At 37.4% G+C, this 14,175-nt stretch overlaps 1 protein-coding gene across 1 annotated transcript in view; it reads right to left on the bottom strand.

Annotated features, from left to right (window-relative positions):
* LOC111081142 (nesprin-1) overlaps positions 1-12,136 on the bottom strand; it is a 110,533-nt gene extending 98,397 nt beyond the window's left edge. The window contains 1 exon segment of the mRNA XM_041593742.1: positions 9,650-12,136. Within this exon segment, the coding sequence (XP_041449676.1) occupies positions 9,650-11,549 (1,900 nt within the window). The 5' untranslated portion in view covers positions 11,550-12,136.
* Between the last annotated feature and the right edge of the window lie 2,039 nt (positions 12,137-14,175).

The raw sequence follows: 14,175 nt of genomic DNA, 5'->3' as shown, positions 1-14,175 counted from the left end.
AAAAATGTATGGAAAAAATCTACAGTCAGACACGAAATATGCTTTGAATAAGAATTATTACATAAAATAAATCGGCATAACAGCAGCCATTGTAAGCGTCCAAATCCAAAGATAATTATCAACATAATTTACAAAGTAAGCACACATAATGTAATACCTAATTTGAGATACATCATTTTGAAACCTTTATGCATATTTTGTATCTTTTTTCAAAATTTATTTTCTAGAATTTAAATTTTCATTCATTTAATGCGGGAGTGACGCAATTTTCTCAGGCTGACAAAAGATTATTTAAATAGAAATTAGTTCAAGGTTGCCCCCAATTTGCAATAGCAACTGAAAGTCACTCAAAAACATACATATGTATGGTTGTTAATATTTCTAATTTCAAATAAATATTCCTACGATTTTCTGCAATGTATTCATTAAAATGAACTTGAGGCAAGGTCTAAATTCATATCAAAACTTTTGTGAGCTTTTCTGTGACAGTTTAAAAGGTCTCTAATGGCTTGTAAACATTTGATGTAGCATAGGATCTGTAATAAATTAGTGAAGAAATTCCTCAATGTGGCATTTTCAAATCATAAATAAAGGGTTTTAGTGAATATTTTTATTTATATCTTTTATATGCATAAAGTTTATACTATAAACTCATCACGCCACACAGTCCAAATGGTTTAATCTAGAGACAGTGGTAGTGTAATAGTTACGAGGGCAATGATTCTAAAAAACCAATTTAAAATTACTTGCACAGGTCTATAACTAGGAAAAATATATCGATCCAACTTTATTTAAAGCGTGCATTTGAATAATTCTTTCATTGGCACGTACTACAAATTCTTCCAACGATTTCCACAATTTCATTTTTTTTTAATATTCTAATACCTAAAGATAACTAGTATTTGACCCACATTTTCATCACATTTTGGTTTTATTATAATGTAGAACTTGCCCCAGCTCTCAACAAAAAATATCTCCAAGGATTTCAAGCTTTTTGAAATGGGATACCACACTATTAAATGACGTCTCATTAAGGAAAAGAGGAGCACAGACGCTGGGGCTAGCAGCATCCGAGCGGGGCGAACTGCCGAAGTTTTTTATATTTCCAGAGAATCGGACATTCGTCTAGTTAGACTTGACCAAATACAAAATACCTTCCTTATCTATAAAATGGCCAAGTGGATTCCACTCTTTATCGTTGCCATAATTACCGCTTTTTTTTCCTGATAAAAGTTGTTGAACAACGAAAAATAATAACCCAAAAGTACAAATGATTTATGGCCTACTAAATATTAACTAATAAACGACGTACATTTATTTTTGTCCAGAGTGCAAAACCGAAAATATATAGAGACCAAATATTATGGACAAACTAGTTTTTATTTAAAAAATTAAATCTATTCAGTGTATGCCAAATTCGGTAGATAGTTTGGGGGCACTTTAATTTATGAGAGAAGTATCGTCAGAAGAGGAGTTTTGTTTAACCAAATATTTCAGGTTTTACTTGAAACGAGTCTGAGCTGAAGAGGAGAGGCGCTACACTTTTGGCCAAAACAACTTAATTGTTTGGGAATACGATTACCCGTATCTGGTCATAAGACAAACATGGAGCGATATTGTTTCGTTTCTAATCAAGTAAAAGTGAATTCATTAAAGATGTCGTCTCTAAAATATTTTTGGAACACACACAGCTCTTATTTCTGGGGATTTAATTCTAAGCACGTGATATGAAATTGTTGAAAATCAGCAACATCTACAGATGCAAAATATCTTATTGTTAAAGATTTAATTAACAATCGAATTTTTTTTTATTTACAGGTTTAACTGGTTTAAACTTCATTTTACGCCACATATTTCTGGTTAAAACCAAATAAAAACGTTACAGTAATAAATTCAATGGTTATTTCATGCCTTAAAAGAGTTTATTTTAAATATGGGTTTTTTTACGATTTCTAAAATTATATAGTTGTTAGAATATATTTTCGCAATGATTATACCAAGATCAATTTTTTTCTAGATAATACTAGTACGTTAAAACGTCATTCAATCGTAAATATACATATACTTTTGTTATACACAATTCAAGGCTAAGATGTAAATCAGTCCCCTGAGGTTCACGACACACCCGTCACTCAGTTTGTTGCACAAATTTTAAGTAAACTTAATTTAGTGCGATAGCAAAGCGAGCACAGGGTATAAAAAGTTTTAAAATATCGGTGAAGAGTTCAACTATTAGTTGAATACGCCATTTTTGTACACTCGTAAGATAGAGAAGCTTCTCCAAATGTATGCTTTACAATTTATTTAGTTAAAAGTCACAATAAAAAATGTCTGGTTCTAAAGGTACAAAAAGTTTCTTAAGCTTTTAAATATGTATCTTCAAAGCCCTCCACTTTTAAAGAAAATCTACTGGCATCTATAGAAGTTTAGCTTACAAAGTTGTCTTACACCAATCCCAGACGATGTCTCTAATTACGATTCTTCAACAGGAAAAGATTGTCTCATTCGAGTTAAAATAAAGTAAGAATAAACCTTAAACTTTAACAAAAATTATACGCCCAAAAAAAAAGTTAAATCATACGAAAAGTCTACGATTTGTACAACCGAAGCTCCGTTTTGGGAGCGGGCTATCCCATGTTCAATGCCAACGAACATTTAACAATAGGGCCAAAAATCAGGCCAAATGGTAACGATTGAACGTTCAAGTTGAATGACTTTTGGGTTTTCGGGTTTTAATTTCAATTTCCATTTCAATAATGATGTATGAAATGATTACAAAACCCCCTCAGGCGGTGTAGATTCAGCAACAGAAGAATACAAAGAATTCCAAATGCTGGGGATAAATTGTTTTGTTCTCTTGTCGGCTCTTCTTATGAATGGGGGGTTCTGTCTGCCAGTCAGTCACTGAGTTAATGATGATGATTTTACTGATGGGTCGACTGATTATTATTTATGCTCATTTTGGTATTTTTTCTGTTTAATGAGCGTATATAAATATACGAGGTAGTTCTTTAAAAAATCATTAAAAAATTATGAATGAAAACCTAACTTTTCCTCGCCATTTATTGAGCGTGAAAAATCGTTAATAAATTATGGAAAAAGTTAAGCAAAAACGAAAGAAAAGTACTACTACAAAAGGGCAGATCTGTTCAGTCAGTCGCCCATTTGTCTGGGGCTTGGCCTAGTTACAGACGGAACAAAACACCACAAATAGAAACGTAGCTGAGAAACCGAATAAAATGAAGTATTCCAATAGTAAAAATAGTTTATTTACTTTCACGCATAGCTAATTGTTTGGGTTTCCCTCACAACACGAAGAAAAAGAAAAGAAAAAAACAAGAAAAATGTTCTTTTACATTTGCATAAACAAAAGGCAATCGAATCGATGCGCTACGAGAAGAGGGAAGTGTTGTGTTCTGGGCTCTCTGCATTTTCGATGTTCGAAATGTTCGACTATAGAACCGATATAAAGCATATGTTTTTAGGGCAAAAGCAACGGAAATGCGTCGAATTCCAAGGGGGAATCGGGGCGCAATTGGCAGGGGATTTCCGTAATACAAAAATGCATGTTTATTTGCTTAGAATTTAGAGAAATCAGAGTACGATTAGTAACCACACCACATGAGATGTTAACAATAAAGATTTTGCAATGTAAAATCTACATGCAATATGTAAATATATAATTAAAGCAATAAGATTTCTTTTATATATATTTAGTTCTTGCAAGCTTGTTTTTTCTCTAAAAATTTAAGTTTAAATTCTATGGATGATTTAATTTAATTAGCAATTAAGATTATCAAATTGTTTAACACAAATAATACTATCAGAAACTCATATCAAATTACCATATGTATGTACTTTTTATGCAATTTAATCGGTTCTAGGTATTTAAAGATTAAACAAATTATTATTTAAAGCTCGGAGCTCTCTGGGTTAGCTCACATTTCACTACCACCCCAGGAAATCCCCAAAATCTAAGGATTTTTTCTACAGAATGAATGTTGAGCATAAGTACCTGGGTTTATTCTACAAATAATTACAAATTAAACCAAACTAAGATTAATTTAAGTCATTTTCGAAATTCTTTTTGTGTTTACATATTTGGTAAATAATCACAAATAATTTGAAACACTCGATTTATCTAAATGCATTTCAACGATAGGTATGAATTAAATATTTAAACTATGAAAATGGTATCTACCTCTAAGGCTATCTAATAGGAAATGCCTTTCCCTATCTCACATACCTTTAACGAAACTACAAAAATAGCTACCAAAAAAAAATTAAGTAACTTTATCTAAACTGGAGCTGACTCAGACATTTCAAGATTATATTCCAAAGTTCAGTAATTCCGACAGAGATAAGGTTCTAAAAAAATTAAAACAAAGTTTTTGACCTTCTACGTATATTAAGGGGGTACAATAGGAGCCAAAAGCTACAATAAACCGATTAACCTTTTGCGTGGTCTGTCCCTCATAGTCTCCTTTATTCTTCGATAACCGAAGCCAGCCAGACCCACAAGTTAAAAATTTAAAAATTAAAAAAAAATTTAAAAAAAATTAAGCCAAATAAAAATCTAATCCCCAAACCCCGCGAAAACCCATTGAGGTGTGTCAAGAGGTTGCACTTGTCGTTTGTCACCCGCAGGTCGACAGGCGACGGGCCATATATAAAATAGTAAGACAGAAATGTGCATAAATTGTCTGTGGTATTACTTAACTTAACGCTTGAGTGCCTTCAACAGGTTGTGTCTGTGTGCCTCTCCCATCTCCCGTTGAACATGTCATAAACTGTTTTCTTTCGCAGCTACTTGAAAATATTAGAAGCAAATATGATATGTATAGAGTATTTTATATACATACATATGTACATACTCGTATACTATATTCATAGATAGACAAGCGATTGCGTCATGCTAGAGACGATTATATACGATACATATTATATGTACCAAAATCTAGAGGCGTTTATTTGTTTAGTTTGTATGTTTATTTTTGTCATTAATACCATTCACTAAAACCCAAGAGATAAGGAATGAAAATAAATGATGGAGCACCTAAAAAAAACCAAAAAAGAAATCAAATTTATTTATTTTACAAAGCAGCAAAGTGGGGGGAAAAAAAATCTATCAAAGAAGCGCGCTACCACAAAAACTTCAAAAGACTCTTCTGCCCACAATCGTAGCTGAAAAAAAATTATAGAAGTAGGAGGGAAGCCGAAATTTGGAAATTTCTACGCCACATGCCACCAACATCTGTTAGAATTCGCTACAAGACGATTTACAGCGTAAGATCTGCCAGGTTTGGAGGAGGAACTGACAGAAATCGCACAACTAAAAGAATCAGAGAATTATCTGCCGGAATCCACTCATTAAAAAATAACTAGTAGCCCCTGCGCTCTACTAAAAGTTACTCAGAAAAAAAAAACTCTGAGCTCGGCTACAAGAAGATGTGTAGGAGGACCAGCTACCGAATGATTTGAATGATTTTCTCTATTGAAATATACAAGAGATGATCTGCTACAATTCGTACCAGAAATTTACTACTGAAAGATACAGAGAATGGAGAACCAGAACACCCACATCAGAACATAAATTTTATATGGGTTAAGAGCATACTTTTGTTTATAAAAGAGAAATTTGCAGTGTATACTTGAACTTTGGTTTTCAATAAACTTGTTTTGGTTATTTATTTACAAATCTCAGCTCCGATTTCAATGGCACCTATGGAGGGGCCCCAACTACTCGCTGACCACATTTTAGGCATCAATTAGATGCCGCTAAACTACATTGAACAATAAATAATATTGAGACTGACATACAACGACAATAGCAGCAGAATGACAGCCAGCAATGGAGCTGCTTCAATAAATAATTCAACGATGATCTCAGTTGTACGGCTGCTGCTGATTGTTCTGGGATTGTTCCGTTTCGTTTTTATTGTGTGTGTGTGTAGATTAAAGTCTGACAGACAGACGGACTGACGGATTCGACACATAGATCACATCAGATAACGTTAGATGGGTTTTGTTTGTTGTTGTTTTTTTTTAAATAGGAGTATACCCTAGAGCAGAAGATATTTCCATTTATTTGTAACAAATAGAAGGAACGATACATATAAAATGTATACCATATATCTTTACAAAAAGGAATGCCACGAAAAATTATTGGTTAATTACCCTGTAATAAATCATTTTAAATTTCATGAAATCAGAATACTTCCCCATGTTTTTCAAAGAAAAAGAGTGTTGTCTGCAAGAGTATTTCAACTTTCGTCTCTACATGTAACGCTAGAATTTCTCGTTTCCCTTTCCCTTTTGTTTTAAAATATATTGTTAATTTTCATTGAGCTAAGCATTGAATTTCTCTGTCATTGTCTATCTCTCTCTCTCTCTCCGATGAGCCACATAAATCATATTCATAGTCAAATTTGTTTGGTTTGGAAATGTGGCTTTTGATGAACCTTCAATATGTGGATACGTGTGCATACCGCAAGCAATCGATATCTTAAATATTCAAAAGAGTCGAAAGGTTTTATTTGTTGTGTTTTTGCAAAACCATTAAAATGACATTAAGTATATAATTGTTTGGAAAGTGGGACAGAAGCCCCGTGTATCGCAAAACAAAGTCAAAAACTAACCCAATCAATAGTTCACTATACTAGACACAAATGGGGACTCTGCCCAGCCATCAATTAGTGAACGACGCTTGCTTGACGTCCATTTATACATTTTATTAGAAATTTATAAAGTGATGTGTGTATGTCAAGAGCTTTTCACGATACTCAATCACTGGGTGAGAACACACATTTAGGGCACATTTCGTTGCTTTCTCAAACAAAGTCATACGAGTATATCCAAGTCGACAAGTCGTTTTCGGGCAACACGCCACATCAAAATGTTTGACAGGAACTTCCTTACCATGGTTGAATCTTCTGGCAAAAGAAATCGAGCAATCTAATACTAAAACTCACGCAAACGTTTATTCATGCTTGATAATTGTCACATAGAAATGTCTAACGATTTATGATATTATCAAGTTGTGGTAAAGAATACCATGGAAAAAAAGGAAGAGGAACCCATATTTTTTGAGTACATTAGATATACGATGGTCTCAAAATTAGATAATATAATATAACTCCATCTGTTGTATATAATACGTATGTACATTGTACATGCATACAACGGGCACAGCAATAGAATAGGAAAACGAAAAGAATAACGGACAGCTAAATAGTGGAATCAGTGTAAATTAGAGAAGTTCAGATTAATTCTTAAACATAACATGCATACATATGTATGTAGATTCTTGAACTTCAACTGCTTCAAGTTTTCCATTAAAAACCCAATAATCATCTTGAACTTGAATTCTTATTCGTATGTACATATGTGCATATTATTCACCTGTTCATTTTAATCTACAAAACGTTTGGAAAGCCCCAAAAAAGTGCAAAACATATAGAGATAAATTATTACCACGATAATCATATACATATGTGTGTACAATGTGCATATATATTTGATAGATAATGCAAACAGACAAGTGAATGTCAGGGCGTATCTATAGACACAAATGATACATAGAGATAGCTAGATAGATATGTACTAGTATGTACATCATCGCCAAGTGCAGCCAAAAATTGCGGTGGTCATTGAAAGGATCGGCGCCACAGAACAGATACATATATACGTATATATATTTATATAGAAAGAGAGCAAAAAGAGAGAGAAGAGAAAGGGGGACAGACAGCCAACCTGCCTGCCTGCTTGCCTGCCTCTGCCCGACACTTAATTGGTTGTTGTGCTTAACATAATAACAGTCGAGTAGAGGAGGTCACATAATAGACCCACCTTAGTCGGGTTGTTTCCCCTCTGTGGATCTTTTGGGGGGGTAGTTTGATGGGCCGAGTGCTTCGAGTGCTTTTTTGGCTGCCAATAAATTTTGTTGGTTGGCAAGAAAGAGGTAGCGCTGCTTGCCAACAGTCGAATACATAACAAACGCACTGTGTGTGTGCGAGAGTGCGAGAGTCGAGTATATAAATAATACTCAAATACTCGTATAACTCGCTAAATAGAAGTTCAGGGCACGGCGCAACCAATCGAGCGACCAACCGACCGACTGACTTATAACAAAACAAGCAAAACAGCAAACAGCAGCAGACGAACGTCTAAACAAGTTGGAAGTTTGAATTGCGTCGACGACAAATGTCGTCAGTCGGCAGGCCAGTGGATGGATGTGATGATGTCATTTTGGCAGTTTATTTTATCGATTGTTTGTCTGTAATAATTAATTAAGTCTACATCTCTCTACCCCTGTGTCGCTCTCGCTCTCTGTCAGAGTGTAACCACAAAGTACCGCCGATCTGACCTTGACATTCTATTGGTCTTGGCATCTGGCTATAACTTACAACGGTCTCGAATGCCTATATCGATTCCCAAGGAAGTCGCGAAAAATAGTATCTGATTATTGCAATTTAAGGTTATCTTAAAAGACTAACACTATCTTTCTATCTATCTTTCCTGTTCCATTAGCAAAACATTCGGCAGCACATGATGCGAGTGATATTGAATAGGTGTAGAAATTTCCCATAAGGAATGAAACGAACATAGAGCACAACTAGCCTCCAACGAAAGATATTAATTGGTTGGACAAATTACCCGTAAGCGAAAGTGAGAATTCGCTAGGAATGACACGAACAGAGATCGCCACGATAAAAGCCACAGAAAATGTTTCTAATTTGTTTAAAATTTGTTTAAAATTGCATGCGTTATTTGGTGGGGAAATTCTTTATATTATAGTGTAAAGTAGGACTGTAGTAATACATTTTTAATTTAATTTAATTGTAATTTCAATCCCTCATCAATAGCATAGTTCCTAAAAATAAATCTTGCAAGAATTTGGCACTAAAAATATGAGAAGTTTTCGGTAAAAATGAATGGAAATGAGGACAAGCGGTATTTGGTATGGGGACAACAGAGAATGGTGTCCAAATTGATTTGCAAAAATGGCCATTAAAACTAATTAAGATTTAGCAGAATTTTGGTCGGGAAAGACCTTAAAAGAAGCGTAAACAAATAAGGGGGGCACCTTCAAATATGGTCAAGACTCTAGCTCGGACTTATTCTAGTAAAAAACAACAGATACGTTGGTTTAAAAATGATTTCTAAGGTGTTTTTTTTATACCCATGAAAGAATGATTCAAATTCTGCAGTATAGAATCTAAGACATCTAAGGTATACAAAATGGTAAATATGAACAACAAATTTACACATACTCAAATATAAAGGCAGCACAAACTGAATACTAAATTGATCATAAAAGAATTCAACAATCACAAGTGTAGAGTTTCATCAGTGTTATTTGCCATAAGAACTTAGAAAATGGCATACACAGAGAATATGGTATACAGAAAAAGCAGCTTTAAAAACTATAGATGGATTATTTTAGGAAATTGAGTACTCTGGAGAACTTTGAATACACAATTAACAATTTAAGGAGCTGCTAAATGTAACGTTGTCTATATCAATTCATCCTTACAAAAGATTTTGTATGGTTAAAATTAACCAAAAATAAACAATCCAACAAACTGGGTGCTTGATTCTACCCATTATTCTTCCATTAATGGATTTATCTGTAAAATAAGAAGTTTACCTCGTTTCTCCTTGATATGACAATCGTACTGGGAATTGCTACGTGCGAAATTGATCGACGCCATAGTGGATTGGAATTCCTGGTATTCGTTTTCGTTGCTGCTGCTCCCACGGCTGCCACTTTGCTGTACTTGAGTCTGATAGTCCTGACGCAGACTCTTGCTGAAAGTGCCAATGCCGCTGAGAGCGTGGGCGTGGGCTGCTGTCGTGTTGTGCGGAGTAGTGCTGGGCGTTGATGGGGTCACTGAGCGCGAGGGTGTGGACACAATCACAATGCTGCTGGCGGGTCTGCCCTCGGTATCGGAATCGTTATCGATGATATCGCCGGCGTTCGATAAGTTATCGCGACTAAGACGTATTTGCGAGGCCGTAAACGAGATATTCCCAACAGACGGCGACGGCGAATCTTCGATTAATTTGCGCGACGTGGACGTGGATAAGGAGGAGGAGGTCGAGGATTTCGATTTCGTAGTGCTGCTGGTGGTGGTTATCGTTTTGTGGCTTACAATTTTCCGTTGCTCTTCCGCTGAAGAACCACGCAATTGGCACGTTGCAGCTGGACTGATTGGTTCCTGCGGTTGCTCCTTCGTGCCAATCGGCGTGGATGTTACTAGCATTGTCTTCTTCTTTGTTCCTCCTGTTTCGAGGGCCAGTTCCCTGGGACGTTGCTGTTGCTGTTGCTGTTTCTGTTGTTGTGGCGGTGCCGCCACGTTGCCACCCACCTGGACAGTTGTTTGTTGGTACAAACGCCTGCGGGGGTTGCTGCTACCAACGGTAATGTCAATGTTGCCCGTTGCCATGGTCACGTCCTGGCTGCCACCAAAGTGGTGCTGACGATTCACAGCACTTGAATCTGTCTCGTCGATTAGTTCGGTCCCAGCTCCTGCTGCTCCCCGTTCGAGTTCGGTTTCATTCTCCAGCTTAATCAGTATCCTTCTACCGCCGGCGGTCAAGTCAACGCTACGCGGTGGCGTCACACTGGACCTCTCACTGCCGGAGTAACTGGAATGCGAACGCGACCACGAGGGTGAGTCACGCGGAGAGACATATCCCTCGCCATGACGATAGATTTTCTCCTCGGCATAGCCCCCATCGCTGGTCATCGAGGAGGTAATGATGGTCCTTACCCCATCTGCAGCGGGCACCTCTCTCACCATTCGCTCGCCGTCGAGAAAGCGTTCCAGTTCCACCTTCTTTGAGTGCCGTCGCGTGTTGGTCGTACGCAGCGTCACATTAAAGGGCGATAGCTGCTCCTCAACATTCCCCTGATCGGCGCCGGGACTCATCCGACTGGTAGTCCTCAAGGTCACATTAAACGGGCTGGCTGTCTGCTCGCTGGTCACCTCAACGCGACGTGGCTGCGACGACAGCGGTGGGGGGGTTGTGTGGCGCAGCTGGACCTGCTGGAAGGCTAGCTTGGCTGCCTCCGCCTCGGCCAGACCGCGTTGTCGCTCCAAACGCAACCGTCGCTCAATCTCATGGACATCGATGTCAAAGGGATTCTCCTGGTCATCATCCTGGTTCGAATCTTGTCTTAGCTCATCGGAGCTCTCCTCAGCGGTACGTTTTCCGCTGGCAGCTGTCCCATCCGACCAGATCTTTTCGTATTGTGCCACCTTCTGGCGCAAACGCTGCTGGTTTTGGTTGCTGCTGCTGCTGGAGGCATATTCCTCCTCCAGATTGCTGCTGGACGTTGTCAAGGATGTGGTTATGGTCTTCATGTACGTTCGCGTCACTGTGGATGTCTCCAGCTGTTCCTGCTCCTCAACATTCTCCCTTGAGGAGGATTTATGCTCATGCGCACGACGACGCCGAACAGCTGGGACTGGAGGCGCGTCAGCACCGCCGCCTCCACCGTCATCTATGGTTGGATCCTTGCCTGGATCTGTGCTATCAGCCATGATAGCATTGATTTCGTTAAATTCCCTTTGTTATGGCAAATTCTCATTTGGACAAGCCCTTTTTGCTTTCGTTTCCTTTTGTTGCCTGTTGTTTCTGCCTGGTTCTGGGTTCTGGCTTGCGTTCAAAATGCCAAAATTGATTTTTCTCACGCAACACGCACACTCATTTCGGGCATGGATTTTCACAGGATAATTTTTCCCTTTTTAACCAACCCCCGGCGGTTGGCCTTCAGTTTTCCCTCTCCTCCTCCTAGCACGCAATTCAACTTTAATTTGTTTAAAAGCAAATAATAAGCCACTTCTTTTATTTTTAATCACGTCAAACTGTAACCTTATAGGCCGTAAAGCATCACACAATTCACACACAGAGACGGACGCTGCCTTTTGCGTTTGTTTTTTGTAAGAACAAATTCTCACAAAAGATTCAAATTAGTTTTTTCTTTTTCAGCAAATTCACGATTCCACTTCACTCTTCTGATTTATAGTACATACTCCGCGAATATATGCACTCTTTTATGTATGGCTCACATTATTTTATGGGCCCCACGCTTGCTTTTTCACTTCCAAAGCCCCAATCCAATCCGTTGGGGTAGAAAGCCGGTTCGATACTGACTGAATCGTCGTATCCGTTCAACATGCTACGCCTTGTCCGGGGAGTATACAGGCAGGCAGGCAGCAGCAGCCCAGTGGCATATAGTAATCGTAGTAAAGCTCATGTTTCAACCAGTCTCTCTCTCTGCCTCTCTCTCTGTGCCAGTGTGTTGGTATTTGGTGAGAGACATTGAGAGCCACTGGCTTGAAAGAGCCAAGTGAGCGAATGGAAATAGAGCGCTCTTTTTTGTCTTATTTACGCATTTTGATGGATGTTGTTTTTGTTGTTTACCCCACACTCCCCAGTCCATGTACAGCCGCACGTATACACGAGCTCTCTCTCCCTCTCCAAAAAAAAAAATTAACACAGGCCGGTCGTGTTATTATTTTGAGGTCAGGGGCGCAGTAGCCGGCTTTTGAGAAGGGAAGATAATAGACTAAGACTGCACTTTAATAATCTTCATATTGAATATTATCTGTTGCACTATGGAAGATTTCTTGAAGAGATTTAATCCTGAAGAGAATATCTCTACCAATTTATGTATAATGCGTTGTAGAATACATTTCATACTGAAATTAAGAGTATAGTTCTATCATTTACAGACTTTTTTCATTTGAAATAATAGAATAGAATAGAATAGAATAGAATAATAAAATTAATCATTGATAATTTCTGACCCGTGCTGCCAGATTATTACTGCGAAAATTTTTTATGATAATGGAACAATAAAACATTTTTTTTTCAAAAAGCGAATTAGTTAAAGTTTCTTATATCTTGCTTTTATTTTAAATACCACCCCCTAAGATAAACAGTTATTTTTTCGCTCATCAATGAGCGACCGTCAAAGTTTAAATTAAATTTAAAAAAAGCTCTTTTTATAGAGTGTCAGTACATTGATAAGCCAAGCCAAGCCAAAGCTTAACCATTGTACTCTCTCTCGCGATTTTGCTCTCTGCCGACATACTCCCTCGGCATGTCTCTCTCTGTAATAGACTTACGCTCTTGCTCTTCTGCATGAATGGGTAGCATTTTCCAGTTCTTACTGCCTTGCCTTTTGGTCTGTTATTGTAATTCCCTTACACCTTTTCTGCATGACATCATGAAGCGTGAGAAAATAGCAATTACCTGCTTGTTAAAGGGGTTGTTTTCCCACCTATGTGCATTTTTCCTACCTATTATTATCCCCCGAGTGCTCGTTAAACGTTTACAAACGTTGCCAATGTAATATGCATGCTCAGAAACACGTCGTCTCCTCCGCGTATCGAAATGTAGGTCAGTCAGCGCATGGCAAAGCTCAACTTACACCAGCAAACAATTAATGAAAGTCATTCATAAAAATAGAAGCTGGGAAACCAAAAAAAAAATACATACATATGTGTTTTTTTTTGTTTGCTTGTAGCTTACATAACACCGCTGCTGGGATCTGGCTTTTGTTTATTATTTACAAAAGCATAAAGCATAAAATAAAGGAACCGAAGTTTTACATACCCTTGCAGTTCCATTGTTTTTCTTACAAGTTTTTTTTACATTAACATCATGTCAGTTCCTACTTCAGCAGCCAAAAAAAAGCTATTTTGCCGATATTATCGAGATCGAGGGACTAATTTGAGTGTACATATTCCTTTAATCTTCTCTACCCAATCAAGAATAAGTCCACTCTATATGATATGTGCATTTTACATATGTATAATCATCAACATAGTAATACCCTCTGGAAGGGTAGTATGCCCAACCAAACCAAAACCAGTTTTCGTTGCTATTTTTAAAACCACACCAGACTCATGACGTCACGCTTTGGTGATTGCATTGCATTTGATATAGATATGTACAACGTACTACATACATACTATCTCGTACCTCGATGATGTTTGTTGTCAAGCAAGAAGTTGACCTTCAGATCTGGAGTTTCATCTAGTTGTTGCACTTCAAATGGTCTCTAGCAATTTGCAATTGCAACGCAATTTAATTTGTAATGCATAGACAAATTATAATTATGCATAAAACGCACAGAGGTCAACTAATTTAAATGATTTT

This window comes from Drosophila obscura, unplaced genomic scaffold (genome assembly GCF_018151105.1).
Source record: "Drosophila obscura isolate BZ-5 IFL unplaced genomic scaffold, ASM1815110v1 contig_200, whole genome shotgun sequence".
NCBI classification, from domain to species: Eukaryota; Metazoa; Arthropoda; class Insecta; order Diptera; family Drosophilidae; genus Drosophila; species Drosophila obscura.
This window is presented reverse-complemented; position numbering and strand designations above follow the sequence as displayed.